The sequence below is a fragment of the Petromyzon marinus genome, chromosome 26, assembly GCF_048934315.1.
Source record: "Petromyzon marinus isolate PM22_M1 ecotype Great Lakes invasive population chromosome 26, UKy_Petmar_22M1.pri1.0, whole genome shotgun sequence".
Lineage (NCBI taxonomy): Eukaryota > Metazoa > Chordata > Hyperoartia > Petromyzontiformes > Petromyzontidae > Petromyzon > Petromyzon marinus.
The window spans coordinates 4,564,495-4,587,811 of NC_133692.1; the positions used below are offsets into that span (position 1 = coordinate 4,564,495).

Consider the following 23,317-nt stretch of genomic DNA (forward strand, 5'->3'; position numbering starts at 1 on the left):
CAGAGCCCAGGCCTACTGATGGTATCATAGGCCTTGACCAGGTCAATAAAGCAGAGATGTAGGTCTTGTTGGAATTCCCTACACCTCTGCTGTAGCAGACGGACAGAAAATATAGCATCTGTGCAGGACCGCCCTTTCCTGAAACCGCATTGGGGCTCCGCAAGCCTCTCCTCAGTGTGCCTGGCAAGGCGATGTTGAATAATCCTTGGCAGGACCTTTCCTGGCACACTGAGGAGTGAAATGCCCCTGTAGTTGTTACAGTCTGTGCGGTCCCCCTTCTTAAAGTGGGGGGCCACCAGCGCATCCTTCCAATCCTGCGGAACCCATCCAGTGGTCCAGACTGTTGTTATGGTGTCATATAGGGCAGTCTGCGCACAAACGCCACCCTCCCTGAGCATTTCTCTTGCGAGATCATCTCTGCCCGCTGCCTTTCCTGGTCTCAGACTCCGGATCGCCTTCATTACTTCCTCAACAGATGACACCTCAGCCAGCCACTCACAGGGGGTGACTTCTTCCAATATTTGAGGCACCGCAGCCTCAGCAGGGTCATCCTCACTTTGTGCCACGATGTTTTCCTGGCTGAGGGATTTTCCCTCCCCCAGGACCTCACAGAAATGCTCAGCAAATCTGCAAACCTGTTCCTGGGGATCGGAGATTGGATCACCGTTTTTTCCCCTAATGATGGTAATAGGTGTGGCGCTGCAGGTTACTTTCATGATGGAGTTAAATAGAGATTTGTGATCGCGGGCCACTGACGCAGACTCCATCTCCTCAGCAACCCGCGACCACCACCCATCCTTGCAGCGCCTCACGGCTCTCCGAACCTCCGAGCGAAGGCTGCGGTAAGCCTCCTCATTCTCTGACGTGGGATTCTGTAGACGATGACAGTGGGCCTGTCGCTTTTTTTCAACTATCCTGAACACCTCCTCTGTCAGCCAGGGTCTCTGGGGAGGTCTGGACCGCTTTCCCAAAGCAGCCAATGCAGCTGCATGAGTGATAGTCCTAAACCTCGCCCATTTACCCTCGACATCCGGAGGAGTGGGGGACGATGCCAACCCCAGCCGCAGGCGATGATAGAATTCTCGCTTGCAACTTTCATCAGATAACTGGGACCAGGCCACTTTAGGTTGGAATGGGGTCCTGGGTGTACACCCACCACCGGAGCAGAAGAATGGCAGGTGCATCTTACAAATGACAAGTCGATGGTCAGATGGCAAATCAGCTCCACGGTAGGTCCTGGTGTCAAGGACATGGGCTCGCATCTGCTGGTCCGTCACTATGTAGTCCAGCAGATGTTCTTGCTTGGACCCGGCATGCATCCATGGTGTTGTGTGGATGCGCCGATGCCGGAACAGCGTGTTGGTAATTACAAGCCCATGGGCTGCACAAAATCTAGCAGCCTCCTACCGTTGTTATTGAGCTGATCTGGCCCATGCCCTCCAATCACTCCAGACCAGGTGCCAGCATCATGACCCACTCGGGCATTGAAGTTACCCAACAAGATTACTCTATCCCGAGGGGCCACTTTTGCCAGCACCTGTGACAGGAGGTCATAGAAGGCATCTGACTCATCGGCTTTACCTGCATCCCTCCACGGATGTTCGTCTTCCGTGGGGGCATACGTAACCACGACCACCACTCCTCGCCTCAGATTGATGGGAAGGCGAGCCCAAAGTAGCCTGGGGCTTACAGCTTCCCACACCTCATCGCCACGCTCCCACACCCCGTTCATTCGTTTGTTCATAAGAATAGCCACACTCTGTTGTTTGACAGTCTGCTGCCCCGAGTAGAGGAGTGTCCACCCCTCATGATGGGAGGAGCCAGAACCCGTCCACCTGACCTCCTGAATGCCACAGAGATCCAGGCAGTACCTGTCCAGCTCCTGACAGAGAAGTGGCAGCCTCTCCTCCGCAGTGAGCGTTCGAACATTCCACGTGGCCACACGTAGTGACTTTTCGTTGTTTCTGGAGGAGCCCCGAGGGTAGAGATTCAATCTCCTGGCTCCGCCAATTGGGGTTTGGCCAGGAGACGTCATAGATGCCTGTCCCCCCGGGACCTCCGGCACAAGCTTATTAGTTAGATATTTTATACGTGGTTTAGTGGTAAATTTTTGAAGGTGAAAGAGTTACCAGCCCCTCGCACCCGTCCAGAGCCCCCGTTTAGCCACTGTGGTGGTCACAGATGCCATGAGGGGAGGAGCCAATCGGAATTGGACCTCCCCCCACAGCACTGTCCACGACAGAGTTGCCCGTCCGGCACCGCGAGGAGGTAGGGGGTTGTTTTGCCGGACACACTCACACACTCACACACTCGCACAATCACACACACACTTGCACACACACACTCGCACACACACCCACTCGCACACTCACACACCCACTCGCACACTCACAAACACACTCGCACACACACACTCGCACACACAGACACTCGCACACACACACACACACACTCGCAAACTCACGCACACACTCGCACTCACACACACGCACACACACACTCGCACACAAAACAACAACTGCCATTCGCCACTAAGTGGCGGTGACGTTACCACGACGCTTGTGCCAGGCCATGTGCACCTTGAGGCCACGTGAAGTGTCGAACGCCCGTTGGCAGGAGGTCACAGGGCAGACCCAGGTGCCACGGGTCGACTGACTGAGATGACTGGCTGATGCACCACCTGTGCCCACTACTGTGCCAACCTGCTGTGCTTTAGCCACCTGGTGCTCCGCTCGTTGTTGTGAGCGTCGCTCCTCCGCCCTCCGTTGTAGTTGGAGGGCGACTGCCTCCAACTGCCCAGTAGCGCCCTTCACGAGCCTCCTCCACAGAGGCTGATCTTGACACCGCTGGTACCAGTCATCGGAAAGTCCACTCAGCTCCACGTCCTCCTGTACCACCTCACTCCATCTCTTCTCTAGCCCGTGCCACTCCCGTTTAGCCCCCTCGATCCGGCCGAACAAAAGCTGTTTCGGCATGCGGTGGCTGGGCATGCGGGCTACATGACCCAGCCAACGCAGCCTTGCCTGCCGGAGGAGCTCACCAATGGGACTGTGCCCAGATCTTTCAAGGATTTGTGAGCTCCTCACACAATCCAGCCTGGTTAAACCCAGGATGGATCGTCGGCAGGCCAGCCTAAATGTTTCTAACTGGCGAAGATGTTCCATTAGGGGGGTCCACGTTTCGCAAGCGTAGAGAAGGGAGGGAATGACCGTGGCTGAGAAGACCTGAAGTTTAGTGCGGAGCGACAGACCAGGTAGCTTCTACACAGCGTTACGCAACCGATGAAAAGATATTGCCGCTCGACTGATTCGGAGTGAGACCTCTGCTGTTAAACTGGAGCCGGTCATAAGCACACTGCCCAGGTATGGAAAACTCTCTACTCTCTCCACAACTGCCCCATCACTGATTGGGAGTTGTGGGGGTGGAGTGTCCGATGGTACAAAATACCCAGGCAGGTGCTTAGTTTTGGTGGGGCTGATGGTAAGGCCCCATCTCTTAGTGGCACGCTCCAGTCTCAGCAGCAGCGTCTCCAACTCCTCCTCTGAATGAGCAGCTATTACAAAATGATCGGCATACATAACGTGGTTGAGCAATAGGGAGCCATCCCTTGACCGCACCCGGGCATCGATCAGCCTCCCATTATATCTGTACCATATGGAGATTCCCCCGCTCCAGCTATTGAAGGCTTCACGAACTACGTGATCAAAATAGATGTTAAATAATGTGGGAGCCAGAGGACATCCCTGTCGCACCCCAAGGTCTACAGGGAATGGCTCTGACTCCCGGCCACGTAGTTTTACCCGTGCCCGCTCACCATCATGAAGGTCCTTAATGATCGTGAGCAGAGGGTCAGGTAACACGAAGAACAACCCAGAGCCCAGGCCTACTGATGGTATCATAGGCCTTGACCAGGTCAATAAAGCAGATATGTAGGTCTTGCTGGAATTCCCTACACCTCTGCTGTAGCAGACGGACGGAAAATATGGCATCTGTGCAAGACCGCCTTTTCCTGAAACCACATTGGGGCTCCACAAGCCTCTCCTCAGCGTGCCTGGCAAGGCGATGTTGAATAATCCTTGGCAGGACCTTACCTGGCACACTGAGGAGTGAGATGCCCCTTTGGTTGTTACAGTCTTTGCGGTCCCCCTTCTTAAAGAGGGGAACCACCAGGGCATCCTTCCAATCCTGCGGAACCCGTCCAGTGGTCCAGACTGTTCATATGATGTCATATAGGGCAGTCTGTGCACAAACGCCACCCTCCCTCAGCATTTCGCTTGGGAGATCATCTCTGCCCGCTGCCTTTCCTGGTCTCAGACTCCGGATCGCCTTCAGTACTTCCTCAACAGATGGCACCTCAGCCAGCCACTCACAGGAGGTGACTTCTTCCAATATTTGAGGCACCGCAGCCTCAGCAGGGTCATCCTCACTTTGTGCCACGATGTTTTCCTGGCTGAGGGATTTTCCCTCCCCCAGGACCTCACAGAAATGCTCAGCAAATCTGCAAACCTGTTCCTGGGGATCGGAGATTGGATCACCGTTTTTCCCCTAATGATGGTAATAGGTGAGGCGCTGCAGGGTACTTTTTCGATAAAGTTAAATAGAGATTTGTGATCGCGGGCCAGTGAGGCAGACTCCATCTCCTCAGCAACCCGCGACCACCACCCATCCTTGCAGCGCCTCACGGCTCTCCAAACCTCCGAGCGAAGGCTGCGGTAAGCCTCCTCATTCTCTGACGTGGGATTCTGTAGCCGATGACAGCGGGCCTGTCGCTTTTTCTTAACTATCCTGAACACCTCCTCTGTCAGCCAGGGTCTCTGGGGAGGTCTGGACCGCTTTCCCAAAGCAGCCAATGCAGCTGCATGAGTGACAGTCCTAAACCTCGCCCATTTACCCTCGACATCCGGAGGAGTGGGGGACGATGCCAACCCCAGCCGCAGGCGATGATGGAATTCTCGCTTGCAACTTTCATCACACACACCCACTCGCACACTCACACACACTCGCGCCCATACACGCACTCACACACACGCACACACACACACTCGCACACACACACACTGGCACACACACACGCACACAAACATACTCGCACACAACAACAACCGCCATTCTCCACTAAGTGGCGGTGACGTCACCACGACGCTTGTGCCAGGCTATGTGCACCTCGAGGCCACGTGAAGTGTCGAACGCCCGCTGGCAGGAGGTCACGGGGCAGACCCAAGTGCCACGGGTCGACTGACTAAGATGACTGAGATGACTGGCTGATGCACCACCTGTACCCCCTACTGTGTCAACCTACTGCACTTTAGCCACCCGGCGCTCCGCTCGTTGTTGTGAACGACTGCCTCCAACTACCCAGTAGCGTCCTTCACGAGCCTCCTCCACAGAGGCCGATCTTGACACCGCTGGTACCAGTCATCGGCAAGTCCACTCAGCTCCACGTCCTCCTGTACCACATCACTCCATCTCTTCTCTAGCCCGTGCCGCGCCCGTTTAGCCCCCTCGATCCGGCCGAACAAAAGCTGTTTCGGCATGCGGTGGCTGGGCATGCGGGCTACATGACCCAGCCAACGCAGCCTTGCATGCCGGAGGAGCTCACCGATGGGACCTTGCCCAGATCTTTCAAAGATTTGTGAGCTCCTCACACAATCCAGCCTGGTTAAACCCAGGATGGATCGTAGGCAGGCCAGCCTAAATGTTTATAACCGGCGACGATGGTCCATTAGGGGGGTGCACGTTTCGCAAGCGTAGAAAAGGGAGGGACTGACCGTGGCCGAGAAGACCTGAAGCTTAGTGCGGAGCGACAGACCAGGTAGCTTCCACACAGCGTTACGCAACCGATGAAAAGATATTGCCGCTCGACTGATTCGGAGTGAGACCTCTGCTGTTAAACCGGAGCCGGTCATAAGCGCACACACCCACTCGCACACACATACTCGCACACACACACACATTATCGCACACACTCTCGCACACACACACTCGCACGCACACACACTCGCACACACACACTCGCACGCACACACACACTCGCACGCACACACACTCGCACACACACACTCGCACGCACACTCGCACGCACACACACTCGCACACACACACTCGCACGCACACACACACTCGCACGCACACACACTCGCACACACACACTCTCGCACACACACACACACACTCGCACGCACACACTCGCACACACACACTCGCACGCACACACACTCGCACACACACCCACTCGCACAAACCCACACACTCACTCACACACACACTTACTCACACGCACGCATGTGTCCCCCCCACTCTCCACCCCCCGCCCCCTCCACCGTATAGCCTCTAACAGACTTATGGGGCGAGTGTTGTTGGCGAGTGTGAGCACCGACGAAGGCCAACGCTGACGCTTGACGGGGCGGTGGGTGACCTGCACCGCGCCCGGCAGCATTTGCCTCACTCGTATTGATGTTTACACACCGCAGCAGGTACTCGGTCGAGGCGGAGTCGAACTAGGGGGAGACCCTAGGACCGGTTCAGATACTCGTCACCGGCGGTGGACGTGAGGTGGGAGTAGAACTCGGGTCGCCGGGTTCGTAGCGCAGCGCCCTAACCGCTACCATCCCCCCCCACCGCACTCAACAACAACAACAACACACACACACATGCAGATACACAGACACACACACACGCGCGCGCAGCTACGTGTCTGCAGGCTCTGGGAGAGAGAGAGAGCCTGCACTAAGCCCATGCTGTGATCAGATGCTGTGGGGCTGTCAGCATCAGGCGCACGGTCAGGCGCTCACAGCCCGAGCCATCAGCTACCAGCTCCTCGCTCTCACGGCAGCCCCCTTAGCACAGGGGGAAGGGGTGGGGGAGGGTGCATGAGGGGGGGGGGCGCCGAGCCCCCCCCCTCCCTGCTGAAAGCTCAGGTCCATTTTTATTGTTTCGAGAACAATTAAGCGATGGGCTTCGCGGCTCGGTTCGTACTCACAGGCGGTGATAGCCGGAGACGTGAGCAGATCGCAGCGTGACTCATTTCGATTAGCCTCGCCATTTATTTCAAGTTTGATTCACGTGCACTGCCCTTATTCTATCCGCCACCTCAGTTTTTTTAGGATGCCCCGCTTTTAATTCAAAGTAGCAGCCAGCACCTCCTCCGGAAACCCTCCCTCCCTCTCTCCCACCAACCCACCCACCCTCCAGCTAGCCAGCAAAACTTTTTCCTAATATAGTTTGACAAGGTCAGGCCACAGGGTTTCTCAACGTTGTTCACATCTCCAACAATGCGCCCTCATCCTCTATTGCAGCGGTCCTTAACCTGAACTGCAGTCTGGGATCCCTTTGGTTACAACATTTAGAATGTGAATGTTAATAAATACGTGGTGTTTGATGAAACAAAGGAAGATGCACTAATGGTCCCCGTGCTGAATTAGCGATTTCAATTATTTAACTCCTAAAACAAATCTGAACATGTCTCGCACCTAGAGGAGGTGCGTGCACCCTAGGTTAAGAACGAATGCACTATTGTAAAATAATGATAATAATTCACTGATAACAGGACAGTGATATTTTGAAATGTACCTATTTTCAATGAGAATACGTGTGCATTAGTGTAATTCCTTCACGTAAAGTCCTGGCCACAAAAGCAAAGTTTGTGGGGATTAATAGACATTTTACATACTTTTAGGCGTAAGCAATAAAAAAATAACACTTACTACCCAGGGACAAAAATTGTGTTACATAGTATAATTAAACATCAACTTCGTCGTGAGAATGTTGTGGTTGCGATGTGCTGGGCTGCTCTCCGTAGTGTTTTTTTTCTTGTGGTTGTGCCGCGTGCACTTGGACACGATGCCCCGACGTTTCAGTCCCCGAAGGAGCTTTCGGCTCGTGGAGTGGAACGTCGGACATCGTGTCGAACACCATCGGTGAACCAGGAGAAAGTCGGCATCAGCTGTGGCTACGTTGGCTTCGAGCTGCCACTGATGGAGTTCGTGGGTGTGTGTGTGTGGAGCCACGACAACGAAGCCGCTCCGTGGGAGCCGTGCCGGCAACGGGGGTGCTGCGACAGAGAAGCCACCCGGCTGCCGTCACAGCACTTCCCCCACCACCCTCCACACGAACACACACACACACGCACTCTCGTAGGGCCTCGTGGGGGGGGGGTCATCTGCCCCTGAGTTTTCACCCGAGGGCCCCCCTCGTGGGGGTGCTCCACGGTTTCTCAGGGCCAGGGAATTGGCAGGCCCGCCCTCCCCTCCAGGCCGAATGGCACTGCGGCGCCGTGGATCCAGCTCCCAGCAAAAGCCACATGCAGCATCGTCTTTCCGCGACTTCCAATACAACGAGGTCGGATCGTCAGTACGAAGAGGAGAGGTAAGGCAAAGGGGGGACATTCTAATAGAGAGAGTGAGTAGGGAGAGGACAGGCTACTTAAGTATTAGACCGTAGAGAGATAGGTTAGATCTGCCCTGCTGGTCCACACTAACACGGGTAGACTAACTCTAATTAAACAGAGAATAAATCGCCAGTAGACATTAAACCGTGTCGTGTTGTCTCTGCAAGTACGGAGAGGGGTGCGTGGTGTGGTGAGCCTGCGCGCTGTGGTTTCTTGTGTTTGCGCACGAGCGTATATTTTGCCCGCGCGTGCACGTTAACTTGTGAGCCCGCGCGTTGTGGCGTCACGTGAATTCTACCCGCGTGGGTACTCTCGCCACTGCGCAGCTCGTGGTTGGCGGGTACGAGAAGGGCACAGCGGTGTATTTGTAAAGTGGTTAGTATAGACATTTAAATCATACCACGAGGGGCAGCCGCGAGGGGGGGGGGGGGGAGAGTCGGAGAACGGGGGGTCACAGGAGAACGGGGAGACGGGGCGCAGTCCCCCCAACATGTGTCCAGGTATCAGCGGCCAGTCATCAAAGCGTGTCCTCGAGTTTTGTCCGAGTTAATGTTTTCAGCCCGGTCACCAATGACCGCACACACAAACACAAATCGCCCATCGCATTAACGATCGTCCTGCTCTCAATGTATATGAGTTCCATGTTTGTTGATTAAAATATCGGTTTGACCGTCATGCACCCTGCACCTCCAATTAGCTCGATTGCCTCCCTCTGGTGCGAAAGAAGCTCAGAGCACGGACATCACTATAATGTGGCAGAGCTCGCTAACAGCACTTGCCCCAACAGTCTATGAAGGCGACATAGGGAATCTTATTTGTTGTCTTTGTGGACCAGAGGTCACATTCAGAGATGTCAGAGTGCAGCTCTGTGAAATCCACTTCCGCGGGCCGTTCTCGCGCACGGAGGGTCGCGTCGCTGTGTGAGATAATGACGACAGCGCACACAGCCGGGAGGAGGGTGGGGGAGGACCAAAAATTCGCTCAAGTTAAAAAAAAAGTTCAAAAGCAGAGAGCAAAAAAAGAAGATTCGACGGAAATATTTACACCACCGCCCCCTTGTCGCCACACCCGCGGCTTGGGCTCAGACACCGAAATCGTGAATTCGCCAGCCCAGCCGCAGTGGCTGGCTTCATCATAGCCCCACCTCCCACCGACGCCATGCACCCCCGCAAAGCACCGGCACGAGGTTGCGCTTCGTTCAGGTTTGCGGGAGAGTCACTCGCGCCTGCAGCGTAGGGATTGAGTTGGGAATGTGCCAGGGAAACTGCAGGGGTCCGAGGAAGGTGGATGTGGAGCTGGGTGGAGGTGGGGAGGGGTGGGGGTGAGGAGGATTGGGTGGGGGGCGGAGGGGCGGAGGGAGGGAGGGGGCGGAGGGGAGGCGCACGAGGTGGAGAAATGTGGCGTCGGGGAAAAAAAAAACAGAGGCTCGAGTCGATGTCATTTGCCGGGGTGGAGAACATCATCCAGAGCCGTCCCTTAGGGGATGACAAATCGGGGCGTCTGCCCCGGGCCTCACCCTTTGGGGGTGGACGCTTCGGCATCACGGTGTCAGATGTAATACAGCGGCATTAGTTTGAAGGCGTCGGGGGGGTCCATACGGTGAGATTTTTCTGGGGCCCCGCAATCCCCCTATGGACATAATCATTGGCACGAAGAGCATCGATTCCCAATGGGGGTGAGGGGCAAACTGGGGAGGTTGCGGCACATGAAGCGATGGTGTCTATGGTTCGACACACGGATGACTCAATGGGTGTGCTGCTCACGTGTTGAGCCGAACCTCTGTGCGGTCTGCCGGATGCAAACGCACACACACGCACACGCAACGATAGCACGCTCACTCGCTCACTACACGTAACTCACCGCGAACCAAGCCATTTCGCGTACACTGATCATCACGCAACCATCTGCGCACACTCACCCATCTCACATCTACCAACCTTACACAAAACAACTGCTGCACATATATTCACAGACTGTTGGGGTAAGTGCTCCAAGCGAACACGTATGGCACCTATGAAGGTCGGCACGGCACACGACGGGGTGGGTGGCTAGCGTAACGCCCGGCCGCCTTTGTCTCCCCATTGGCGATGTTTACACATCGAACTAGTTACTCATTGTGTAGGGTGAGCAGACCTAGGAGAGGCGCATGAAAGATTAAAATAACCACTACACTACCGCTCCCCACTCACCACACACACACGCGCCACACACAGACGCTCATCAGTGATCCTCCGAGCAGCGTCCGCATTGTTCCACCACGCCACTAACCCCCCCAAGAGGTGACCAGAAACAGGCACGATGCCGCCAGTCGTAATGGTTGTTACTGGCGCGGTCGCCTCTCTCAGACACGCGGGCGCCTCTAGCGCAGGACACGGGAGCCATGTGACTTGTGATCATCAGTAGCCCCGGCGGCCTGGATGAGGAGCAGGAGTCCGCGGCGGCTGTGAAGTGAGGACGGCGGAGAGAGGTCGCGTTTAATGGGGACGAGGTCCCGGAGCAAAGAGGATTCTCGAAACCCCGGCGGGTCAGGCAAGGTCTCAGGAGGGGCGAAAAGGAGGGGTGAGGGAGGTGGGTTGAGGATGTGGGGGTGAGTAAATGAACCCCGGGCACTGAACGGGGCTAGTGGGGTCGAGCAAGGGGATAGCTAGGGTGAACAAGGGGTACCCAGGAGCAGGGTCCTCTCGGGGATGAAGAGAAGATTGTCGTGCGAGTCATTGAGTTTCCGTTGGCGAAGAGCGCATGGATATCAATGGCGAGTCCATGCGTCTACTGTGCATCCACCTCTCCATAGGGATGGAGCGTACAATAACATAGGGCTGTTATCGACAGGCGTAACTTGTACTATTAGTGGTAGTGCCTTACGCCGATAATCCGGACTCAAAGCTAGCGTTGCGGCGTTCCATAAAATATCCAGTGGGAAATTCCACCCTGATCATTAACATCCGCCATGTTCAATCAACTGCTGCATGAAGGTATCTACCAAGTTGTCGCTATCTCTTTCACAATCCTGCGATTGTAATAATCCACGAATTGCACCCGCACGCGAGCTGATTGATAGATGATAAAAAAACCGAAGGCTGACGAGATAGAATTTATTATTTAAAGGGCGATCCTGAATCGATGAAATGACTGAATGTCAAATCTATCTGTGGGTCAGAACAACAGGGCCCCCACCCCCCCCCCGGGCCCCCACCCCCCCCCCCCCTATCATGTACGACACATTTACATTGACGCGACCTAAGCCAAAACAACACTTGATCAGACTTGCGTTTGGACGTGGGCCCCCGTCTCCCGTTCACGAACTAAATTCCGGAGAAAACCTGGGGAACCCCAGCCCATCGCTTTCACGCCAGGAGTGGGGGGGAGGACTCGTACCACAAGTCTATCGTGGTACCACACCCGATTTTCTTTTTTTTTTACCACGGGTTGTGCCAAAATGTACTGGCTTCCCGCGTTATGGATTAAGCGAGTGTCTGGTCGCATTGGTCCGAGTGGCTAAGACCAAATGTTTTCCTTTTGGGATGTGTTTCACATATTTTTGTTGGATGAATCCGATGAAAACAAAACCTATTTGGGGCCTGGATATGAAATTTCGGGCGATCCGATAGTTCGTTTGCTGTTGCTCTTTCAGTTTGATCTGAAAACCGGATCGATTCCACCCTTGGTGAAAGTGGTGTCACATAGCTCACAGGTTGCGCAACGTGTAATCCAACGTGATGGAAAATGTTTTCCTTCCCCGCACCTCCGCTGAGCACGGTTGGCTACGTACGGTGCGACAGACGTTCAACAAACATACGAAAAAGCGGACGGATCGCGTACATACGATGAGGGTTTATGTTCGGTGAATGTTCATGGATCGCAAGAGTGCGAATTCCTAATTGTTTTCACCGAAACATGTTTGGTTTGACTGCACAATGAAATATTTGGTGTACGCACGCGATGCGATTACGTGCAATCAGGGTGACGTCACTGCCACGAACACTCTTCGCAGGATGAGTAGGTCACGGAAAAGCCTCCACAAAAAATAACTGATGGGAATAAAAAAAATATCTTAGATTGTCCTTGAAATTCCTGCCCCTTTGCCACAAACATATGAAATCGCAATTTATATATTTTTTAAAAATCGAAGATTTTCGCTAATGCTTATTTCAAACGAGGTTTTCGCTTCATTGTTTTAAACTTGGCCACTGAAGGATGTTGGTACTACTCAAGCGTTGCCAGCAAGTAAAATATTTGGTCTGGGCACGCGGACTAAGCCAACCCTGGGCTCTCGCGTCCACTCAGCCACAACACAAAAGCAGCCTTCACCTGCCACTCTGCAAATTGGCGGTGACTTTGTGTGTGTGTGTGCGGAGAGAAAGACCAGGAACGGACAAAAGAGCCACGCCAATTACGGGCAGAGGCGGTGACGCGCGGCGAACTTCGTGCTTCCGTTTAATCCATCGCGATGGTTTTTGGATGAAGACCGTCAGCCGAGAGGAGCTGCCGCCGCCGCCGCTGCTGCTGCTGCTGCTACTGTGCGTGGTGGGTGTTTGTCTCAAGTGACAGATGACTCCTAGCGTTTCATCTCAAGATGGCCTAGATTCAGCCTGGCCGTTTCAAATTTAATTCCGCAAATTAACCGGGAAGCCACCAACACCGCTGACCCCCATCTAATTTCTCCCTGTCTCTCTCTCTCACACACTTCTTATCTCTTACTAAACGTGATTCAATTAAAATGTTTCCGCTGGCAGATGGAGATGGAAAAAAAAATAAACTTAAGCGAACGCTGTGCACTCAAAACAAAAATGCAAACGTGAACCGAGATGGGAGGGCGTTTATTATTACAATAATTTAATCCGCGTTAATTACATCGGCGAAACTTTCCTGGGCTCTGTTAAATCTGACCATTATTCGGCAAAAAGGTCACCAGCGTCGGGTGATCGCCACCGCCGCAGGTTAAACGGCAGCGGCGCAGCGATGGGGTAGGGTAGCGCAGGCGGTGCAACTGCACCGCGGCCCACGGGGGCCTCGGGGTCGCTGTAGGAAGAGCGGGGTGGGGGTAGATCGGGCAGGGGCCACCCGTTCCATTCCCTGCACGAGAGACCGTGCCAACCGCGCTGTGCCCCTTGTTGAATGGGCATCAAATAATTCAGAGGGTCCTCTCTGAGGCCAGCGTCCCCCGCGGTGAACCCACAAGACAGGTCTTGTTGACGACGTTTGCGTCTACGAGGCGATCAGTCAACCTCCCTGAGCCACCACCAAAGAAAGGTCGACAAACGATGTGTTCAAGGATAGAGACGAGACCCCTGTAAAGTACTACAACACCAACCAGCACTGCCAGTCAACCACCCACCACTCCCATTATGCAATAGGATTGCCATTTGAACAACCATCCACTAACACTAAACCGCCCATCACTACCACTAAACCACCCATCACTATCATTAAACCACCCATCACTCTCATTAAACCACCTAATATTACCACTAAACCACCTGTAACTACCACTAAACCACCCATCACTTCCAATCAACCACTTATCACTACCACTAAGCCACCCATCACTATCACTAAACCACCTAACATTTCAACTAAATCACCTGCAACTACCACTAAACCACCTAACATTAAAACTAAACCACCCGTAACTACCACTAAACCACCCATCACTTCCACTCAACCACTTATCATCACTACTAAACCACCCAACACTTCCACTAAACCACCCATAACTACAACTAAACCCACCCGTCATGACGGTAAGAATGGTACACATTTCAAAACAGCACTATTGTATGACCTTTGTCATCTCTAAATTACAGAGGAAGCACACGGGGATCGGAGGACAAACGCACGTTAGCTGAATCATATCGCCCGTTAATAAGAGTACCGTTAAGGGGGCTGGGGGGGGGGGGGGGGTTGGCACAGGACACACCGCGGCAATGAGGATGGATGATGATGATGGTGGTGGTGGTTGGCCGATGGGCAAGGAACGGTGATGGAACGGTCAGAGTTGAGAACGCGCGCCAGAGGACGACTCCCACCGTTGAGACGGAGCGATATGAATAGCTCAGGCGTGTGGGACGAAGCGAGATGGATTGTGGCATCAGCGCGGGCAGTGTGGATATATGGGCCCCCTCCGATGCGCGTGTATATTGGTACGGCGCTTAGGGGAATGCATTTGCATCTGGACTCTGTATACAAATTAAATGTGAAAAAATAATAAACAAAACAAAGGCACGGCCCCTGCAATTTTTTTCTTGCTTGCTTGCTCACGGCATTTGCTGGTGGAAATGCCGCCAGAAGGTATTTGGTCTATTCTTCCATTCGCGAGTCATATATCTTTGAAAGAGGTGGGGGGGGGGGGTATACCTATCCAGAATGTACCCCACCGCACGCAAGCAACTGATAGATCGAGTGCTGTGTGGTCCATTCCAACTGCTGGGTGGACAGAGGCGGGGGAGGAGGCGGCGGGGGGGGGGGGGATTTAAGAAATGTGCTCAGTTTAATCAAGAGAGATGGAACCGGCAGACCTCTGGATAGCGAGTCCAGCTTGATGCCCGTTACACAGCAGCAGCAGCAGCATCCCTTCTGAAGCCAAACAATAAACCCACTGCCCTTTGTTTGTCGTAGATCCACTGCTGGACAAAAGCCCCTCGGTGCCGTGTCGGTAATGGGGATTTGCTTGATCATACTTCACCACTTTGGTCAATGCGGATTAGTAAAATAGGGGGGGGGGGCGGGAGGACGGGGGGGGGGAGCGGGAAGGAGCGCGGCAGAACTGGTTCAGATATCAATTCGCCACTGATGCTAGCCGCCGTATTGTCCGGAAAGTAAGACGCACCATCGGGGGGGGGGGGGTTGGGGGCAATGGCGGGGGGGGGGCGTCTTAATGATCCGGTGAATACCGTAGGACTGAGCCGGGTTTCACAGCGCAGTGCGTCAACCACTGCGCCACCCACCGCTCCACTCGCTCCAGCCACATATTCCATTCGCGAGAGGATCTCGGTGGGGAGGCTCTCCTTGTGCGCGTGTGTAGGGGGCGCGCCGCCTCGCGAACGCGGAGCTGCGATCAACATTGACGCTGGGCACCCTTTTATGACCTAATGAAGTGACCGAGAAGTCCGCTGACGTTGTTGTTGTTGCGTGAACGCGTTTATAACATCTCGGCAGCAGTCGCGTTTGCTTGACGAGCGTTTGAGCGGTGGACTGATCCGTTCCATTGCATTGTAAAGATGCCTATTTTGCGAGTCGATTTAAAAAAAATATATCTAATATTGCGGTTAAAACAACTTTATATGCGATGAAGAAGGGGTCATGACCTGAAACGTCGCCGATTATCAACGTTTTCCTGTCACGTGTGCTTGTGCACAACTGCCAAGGCAGCAGCAGCATCGCAAGAATTTTGCAATGTGTTGACGAGTTGTCAATGTTATTCTTTGTTTCGTTCGGTAAAGTCACGTAGATAGGTTCAAAGAAAATAACAAACAAAAAACTAGAACGTTTCGATCGCAACACAAGCGGCCGTCATCCTTTTCCTGATGACCACCGCGTGTGTTGCGATCGAAACGTCCTAGTTTTTAGTTTGTTATTTTCTTTGAACCTATCTACGTGACTTTACCGAAAGACCCAAAGAATATGAATTCCTGCAGTCACGATTTGGTGGTGAATGGTAGCGCCTCTAGTGTCTGCCGGGATGATTCGGCAGGGCGGGGCGGGCGTCAGCGCGGGTGTTGACACTTGTGCCTCACAGCCACAAGTCACCCGGGTTCGACTCCCAACTCGGGGGGGGGGGGGCTTTCTACGTGTGGAGTTTGTATGTTCTACCCCTGTTTGTCTGTATGTTTGTGTGTACGCATGTACGTATGTTCTCTCCTTGTTCTGTCTGGGTTTCCTCCGGGGTATCAGGTTTCCTCCCACAGCTAATACAATGCAATGTCGCTGGGATTGTCCCAAGCATTCCGACGCTGTAAAGCCACCTGCAAATCATCACGCAAATTTGGATCACACGCACACACACGCGCACACGCAGCATAGCACCCCCTCGCTACCGCGACACACTTGGCAGGACCCTCCTGACAACGAGCCCTGAGAACTGCAGGGATCGTCGAGCGTAGCCGTGGCGATGCGACCCAACGCGCCCGACGCTCGACAGGCGCCATCGAGCGCGGCGTTGCGGTGAGTGTCATCGTCGATGCTGATCGATTCATCGACGCGCAGCGTGTCCCTTGTGGAACACAGTTGCGGCCCTGTCGCCGAATCCACTGCTGGATGAAGACCTCCCCAAGCCGTGCGAGTTACGCATGCATGCTGAACTTCTATCGCACCGTACGTCGCTGAACAGTGCTATGCGGAGGCGCGATTGCGCGGGTGCCTGGGCCACCCCGGGGCGGAGGGCGTCGCTTTGATCGACTCCGCGAGACGCGGCCACGTGCCAACGGACGCGTGCGCATAGATCGTAGCGTAGCAACGATGGCACGACATTCGCCAATTTACCACGCGCAAGGAAAGACAGACAACACACACGTGACTGTCAGCAGAAGCAGCAGCAGCCATGATCGATCCACTGCTGGATGACAGCTTACCACCCAACCTGCCTCCCCCACCCCACAGCCGTTGGCATCTCTCGCGGTTTTGCGACGCAACAATCCACACAGCAGCCACAGTGCACGCGAGTTGATTTCATCGCTCCGTCTCCACGATGGACGTGATTTTTTCTCGGGTGTGTTCTCTCCTTTGGCTTACACTCCGTGGTTAGACTCGACCGTCATCCCGTCTAAACATGACGTGCCCCTGTACGAGTCATTCTTACCTTTCTAAACAAATTGTTCGGTGGCACTGCGTTGCCAGTGGCGCAAAAGCACAACGAACTAAACGAACTGATTAGCAACGTGAGTCATTCACGAGTGCTTTGGAGAAGAGCCATTTCCTAAATATGTTTTCTTTTTAAAGTCACAGCGTTATTGGCCAATGCATAAATTTGAATGGACTTTTTTCACAGTGAAAATTACTTGAAAATATGGTACACGTGACATAATGCCTACACTATTAAACGGCGTGGTGACGTATGGTATAGATAGACTCGCGCAGAGAGCCATAGACTCACACATAAAGCCACAGACTTGCACAGAGAGCCATAGACTAATATCTGAATCGGTCCCGGGCATCCCCTAGGTCGACGGGGCCTCAAATGAGGACCCGGTGTGATGTTAACCATCGCCACGAGGGAGACAAAGGCGGTCGGGCGTGGTGCCAGCTACCCACCCCCTCGTGTGTCGTACCAGCCTTCATCCGTGCTCGCTAACAGCACTTGCCCCAACAATCTGTTCAGGCTACACGGGGGGGAGTGGGGTGGGTCTTTGTTTTTGTGTTTCTGAGTCGGTGGCAGCTGATGACCGCTGGCTTTTGCCCCTCGTGGTCCTTGGAGCAGCGAGCGGACGCTACGCGGCGTGACCTCCGCACTCATCTCTCGCGGACACCGTGACCTCCTCCCTACCCCTCCCACCTCTTCTCCACCTCTCCCTCCTCCTCCCTTCTCCTCCCTCCTCCTCTCTCACCGTGACCGTGCCGCTGCTCTGCGCCGTCTGCTGCTGCTGATGGTGCTGCTGCTGCTGGTGGTGGTGGTGGTGATGCGACGCCGGGGGCGGCTGCGCGGCCGCCGACGCCGTGTAGAGGGCGGCGGCCACGTCGTGGTCGGATGGAGGCGCGACGCCTCCGCCGGGCTGACCGGAGCCGTAGTCCGGCACGACGCCGTGGGGGAGCGCCGCGTGCGGCGGCGGTGGCGGAGCCGCTCCGTAGTCGGCGGGGACGCCGTTCTGGGACGGCGCCGCGAACTGTCCCGACGGGTACGGGTGCGCCATGGGCTCGGGGGGCAGCGGGGGCTCCTGCGTTCCCTTTACGGTCGCGGGAGGGCGGTGGGGTGGTGCGGTTGGGGAGTAGCGTGGATGGATAGGGGAGGGGGAGAGAGAGAGGGTCCGTCGGGGTGGGGGGGGGATGGGGGAGGAAATGTGGGATGGCAACAGATGTGTGCGGGAGGGAGTGTGGTGGATGGAGGTCGGCGGAAGGGTGGCAAAATATGCGGGGGGCGAGGAACGATGGGGAGTGGAAGTGGGGGGCAGAGTGACAAAATGATGTGGGGGGCGAGGAGCAGAGATAACAATAGCATGAGCGTTGAGCAGGTAATTCTGTTGACTATCACAAACTAATAAATCGATGTGGAGCTGTGGTGCAGTGGTCCGCGGTGCGCACACAGGCAGAGGTAATTCAACTCGGATACAAATGCATAACGGACACCACAGCGCTTGTGCCAGGCTAGGTACACTTTGATTGCCAACGCGATCTTCCGTATAGACTCGGCTGATATGGACAAGTGCTGTTAGCGGGCACCTATGAAGGCCGGAACGGTACACGAGGGGGTGGGTGGCCAGCACCACGCCCGACCGCCTTTGTCTCTCCAGTGACAATGTTTACACACCGCACCAGGTACTCATTTGAGGCTGAGTCGACCTAAGGGAGGCCCGGGACCGGTTCAGATATTCGGCAGCGTTATTGACCGCGAGCGGGAATCGAACTCCGGTGAGTGGAGGTGGTGGGGGGGTGGTGGTTCATTAGCGCGGTGCGCACTCGCACGGAGACGGACAGCCTCACGTGTGCAGGATGACATCGCACACGGGCGCCGTGGCGCGCTAGGGGAAGCGAAGCCGTTCCACAGCCGCCACCGGCACCACGAGAAGTCGGCAGCCGTAGCCGGCAACGAGATCGGCCGCCGCTCCCCTAGGCGCCCCTCCCACCCCTGGAGACTTTGAGCGCGGCTTTGCCACGGCGCCTGAGATGTCTGCCTGTCTGCCTGACCGTCTGTCTGCCTGCCTGTCTGTCGGCGGCGCGCCTGTGATGCTCTCTGTGAGTCTGTTCAACCTGCTTGTGTGCTTACACGTCCGGCTACCTGTACGTATGACTACCTGTCTGCCTGTCGGTCCGCGTGTCTGTTTTCCCGTCTTTCTGCTGAGTTGTATGTCTGCCGATCTGCTTGTCTGCGGGTCTATTGCGTTGTCCGTCTAACTCTCTGTCTGTCAGTGCGTACGTCTGCCTGTACGGTCGCTTGCCTACCTACAGGTATGTTCGTCAGCCTGGGTCTGCCTATCAAATCTACTGACTGTCTGCATGTCTGTCAGACAATCTCTCTCTGTCTGTTAACCCTGCCTGCCTGTTAGCATGTCAGTCTGTCGGTTGACTGCCTGCCTGTCTGTCTGTTTTCCCCCGCCTGTATGCTGATGTGTCTGCCTGTGTGTCCGCCTGGCGGTCTTTGTGTTTGCCTGCCTCTCTCTCGCGCTCGTCCGCGCGTTGTATTCCTCGGCCTTGACACCCTTCAGCACCTTTGGCAAGATAACGGCCTTCGCTTTGCCCCCTCCGCCTCGCATCTCGCCTCCTCCTCCTCCATCCTCCTCTCCCCACCGCAATATAACGAGCGACCTTCATTTCAGCGATTATTTATTTATTTGCTCTCGCACAAATGTCAATAATTTATGAAATGTTGCCATTAGCAGGCCTCTCGGAGATCACTTAAACGAACGGCCGCTGTTGTGCGCGTGCGTGCGGGCGCGCGCGCTCGCTCGCTCGCGCGTGCCGTAGTGACGGCTCGTGACATCAACCTTGACAACTTCGTCCGCATTCCACGTTTGTAGAAAAATATGACAATGCGAAATAGGGGGATTTTAGCCCGCACGTTGTGGCCAGGGACGTTCTAAACGCGGAAGGCTTAGATGAGAGCTTGGTTCCGCGAGCGGGGTAGAGCTCGTTTGGAGGCAGACGTAATGTTTACATAAATGATCTTGATGGTGACGTCATGATGCTTCTTTAATGTATTTAAATAACTTCGCCACCCTGGCCATTGAGGATTCGTGGAGGAGGTAGGGAGAGAGAGAGGGGTATGGGGTGAGCAGGCAGGCCCAAGACCGGTTGGCATATATCACCAGCGACGATGTTCACCATGGATTGAAATTGAACTGAGGTCGTTGGGGTTTCAGCGGGGTGGGTTAACCACTGTACCACCGCTGCCTTTCGACCTGTAATATACATAATGACCGACATGCATCTAATGATTTAGTGCTGCTGCTGCCTTGCCAGGTGGTGCACACGCACAAACAACAACAAGTCAACACGTTCGTCAACAACAACAGCAGCATTCTGTGGTGAGAGCAGTAATATTTTTTGTTTACATTTGAGGGGGCGTTTCGGGCAATTGCCCCTTCTTCAGAGCACGCAGAGATACCTACCAGCCTGTTAATTTACGCCAACATTTTTGTCAGTGACCCCTCCACCACCCGACCGGAATGTCACGATTACAAGAATATTTTGAGTATTCACGATTATTATTTATAAGTGCCGATGAATTTGTCAAATTGCGACCAATAAACCTCCTTCTCATTCGTGGACCGAGACGTTGAACGCCGACGCACGCGAGGCATCCTCCTCCGTTAATGCGGTTTATTTTTTGTTTAACTTAAGAGGCGATAGCGCGTAAGTGGCACGCGCCAAGGTGGATCGTCAACCCACTTTCTGTAGTGCCACCCGGCCACCTCTGAGTCCACGCAATGTTCACGCGTTTCGCCTACCCTGTGCGTACGCGCGAGTTACTCCTGTTGCAGTACGCGGCAAACACGTGCCTAGTAGACATTGTATCGATCCGCCAATTAAATTCGATCCCCAGAATCAATTATTAACGATGAATGCAAATAGCACCTCAATGATATGCAAATGTTACATTTGGCCTTGGGGGATTGACTCGGCCTATCATCCCTCCAGTGGGGGGGGGGGGGTCGATACAACGAGCACCACCTTGTGAGTCATTCAACAATGGTGTCACATAGTCTTGGTTCTTTCGGTAAAGTCACGTGACTTTACCGAAAGAACCAAGAATATGAATTCCTGCAGTCACGAAAGCTTTCAATCAAAATGGTGTCACAGTGGATATACCTCCCAACACCTCACGCCCCCCCCACCCCCCGTCATAGGAATGTGTAATTTACACCACGGGCTAAGGTTGTAAACAGGAGATGATAACAGCTTCAATGTTGCGGAATCACTACGACTTTTGATGAACGAGACCAAAGATGAATCTCGAACGGCGACAGAGAACCATCCAGACATTTCATCTCAATTTTCCCCATTCCCTGCGTCCTCTCTCTCTCTCTCCGCGTGTGTGCAACTCGGGACAATGCACGGAACACGCGCGCACAACGCGTACATCGATCTCGTCTCTCCGATGCCGTCGCTACGCGAGGTCTATTGCGTGCGGTACTCATCGGCGAGTAGGGAAGGGATGGATCGTAACAGTTTCACCATTACAGCGCCCCACCCCCCACCACCTCACCCCCCTACTCCGCCGATTGACAGCAAGCGGGAGCCACGCGCCATCCCTGATGTGCGGTGGCTTGCAAATTAATTCGCTACGCTATCGAGTGTGCAGGCGGTGCAACTGCGCCACGAAGTGCGGGGGGAGGGGGAGGGCGGTGGGGGGGCTGCCCAGGTACCAGAGGACATAGACTCGGTGGAGGGATGGGGGAGGGGGTTGCGTGCATTTAATTATTTTCACCAGGACCCATACCAACCTCGCCACTGTGTGAAGTAGTGGTGTGTGGTAGTGGTGGCTGTTGTGTGGTAGTGTTGGCTGCTGTGTGGTAGTGTTGGCTGCTGTGTGGTAGTGGTGGCTGCTGTGTCGTAGTGGTGGCTGCTGTGTGGTAGTGTTGCCTGCTGTGTGGTAGTGGTGGCTGTTGTGTGGTCGTGGTGGCTGCTGTGTGGTAGTGGTGGCTGCTGTGTGGTAGTGTTGGCTGCTGTGTGGTGTGGTGGCTGCTGTGTGGTAGTGGTGGCTGTTGTGTGGTAGTGGTGGCTGTTGTGTGGACGTGGTGGCTGGTGTGTGGTCGTGGTGGCTGTTGTGTGGTAGTGGTGGCTGTTGTGTGGTAGTGGTGGCTGTTGTGTGGTAGTGGTAGCTGCTGTGTGGTAGTGTTGGCTGTTGTGTGGACGTGGTGGCTGTTGTGTGGTAGTGGTGGCTGCTGTGTGGTAGTGTTGGCTGTTGTGTGGTAGTGGTGGCGCTGTGTCGTAGTGTTGCCTGCTGTGTGGTAGTGGTGGCTGTTGTGTGGTAGTGGTGGCTACTGTGTCGTAGTGGTGGCTGCTGTGTGGTAGTGGTGGCTGTTGTGTGGTAGTGGTGGCTGCTGTGTCGTAGTGGTGGCTGTTGTGTGGTAGTGTTGGCTGCTATGTGGTAGTGTTGGCTGCTGTGTGGTAGTGTTGGCTGCTGTGTGGCAGTGGTGGGTGGTATTTCGCAGTAATAATAGGTGACGTGTGGTACGAGAAGCTGAGGAAATTGAACAAGGGACCCCCATTCCATTCATTGCATCAGGACCTATGCCAACCGCGTTGTGCCACTGGCACGCACAGCACAAGCGTCAACACGCGTGCACCAGGATCGGTTATAACCGCGTGGGAATTCAAGATAACGTAAACCCGCTCCTCCTTCCCACTCACCCCCCGCCGCACACCACCACTGAACACGAGGAATTTTCCATACTCTTTTGTGCGCGTGTGAGACTTAGTCCCCGTGTGCAAGTGTCACCGGGGATAACGGGTGTGAGCGCATCCCTTTGCAACATCCGTCGTGTTTTCATCCCGGCTCTGAGATTTTGAGGGGTGGAGGCAGTGGGCGGCGCATTACACCGACGACGGCTTTGATACCCGGCACCCGGATGAATGGCATCGGTGGCGCGTGATGACTCAAAGTGTACTTGTATGTATGCATGCTGAACTCCTTTCGCACCGTACCTAGCCAGCCATGCCGATCGCAGGTTTGGCGCGCTGCCAACGCGCCAAACCGAAATTACGACCAGCGTGGTGAAGTATGGCAGAAAATCCGGCGGCGTTGTGGTGAGTGGGAGGTTGGGGAGCATCATCCACGAGTGG

General features: G+C 54.6%; 1 protein-coding gene across 8 annotated transcripts in view; it reads right to left on the minus strand.

Annotated features, from left to right (window-relative positions):
* The window catches only part of LOC116946199 (RNA binding protein fox-1 homolog 1-like), a 191,884-nt gene that overhangs the window by 65,461 nt on the left and 103,106 nt on the right, over positions 1-23,317 (minus strand). For 7 of the 8 annotated variants that reach the window (XM_032961166.2, XM_032961168.2, XM_076069887.1 and 4 more), the window contains exon 2: positions 17,926-18,261. In XM_032961166.2, coding sequence (XP_032817057.2) covers positions 17,926-18,261 — 336 coding nt within the window. The remainder of the gene's footprint in view (positions 1-17,925; positions 18,262-23,317) is intronic. The other variant, XM_076069888.1, reaches the window with a different exon arrangement.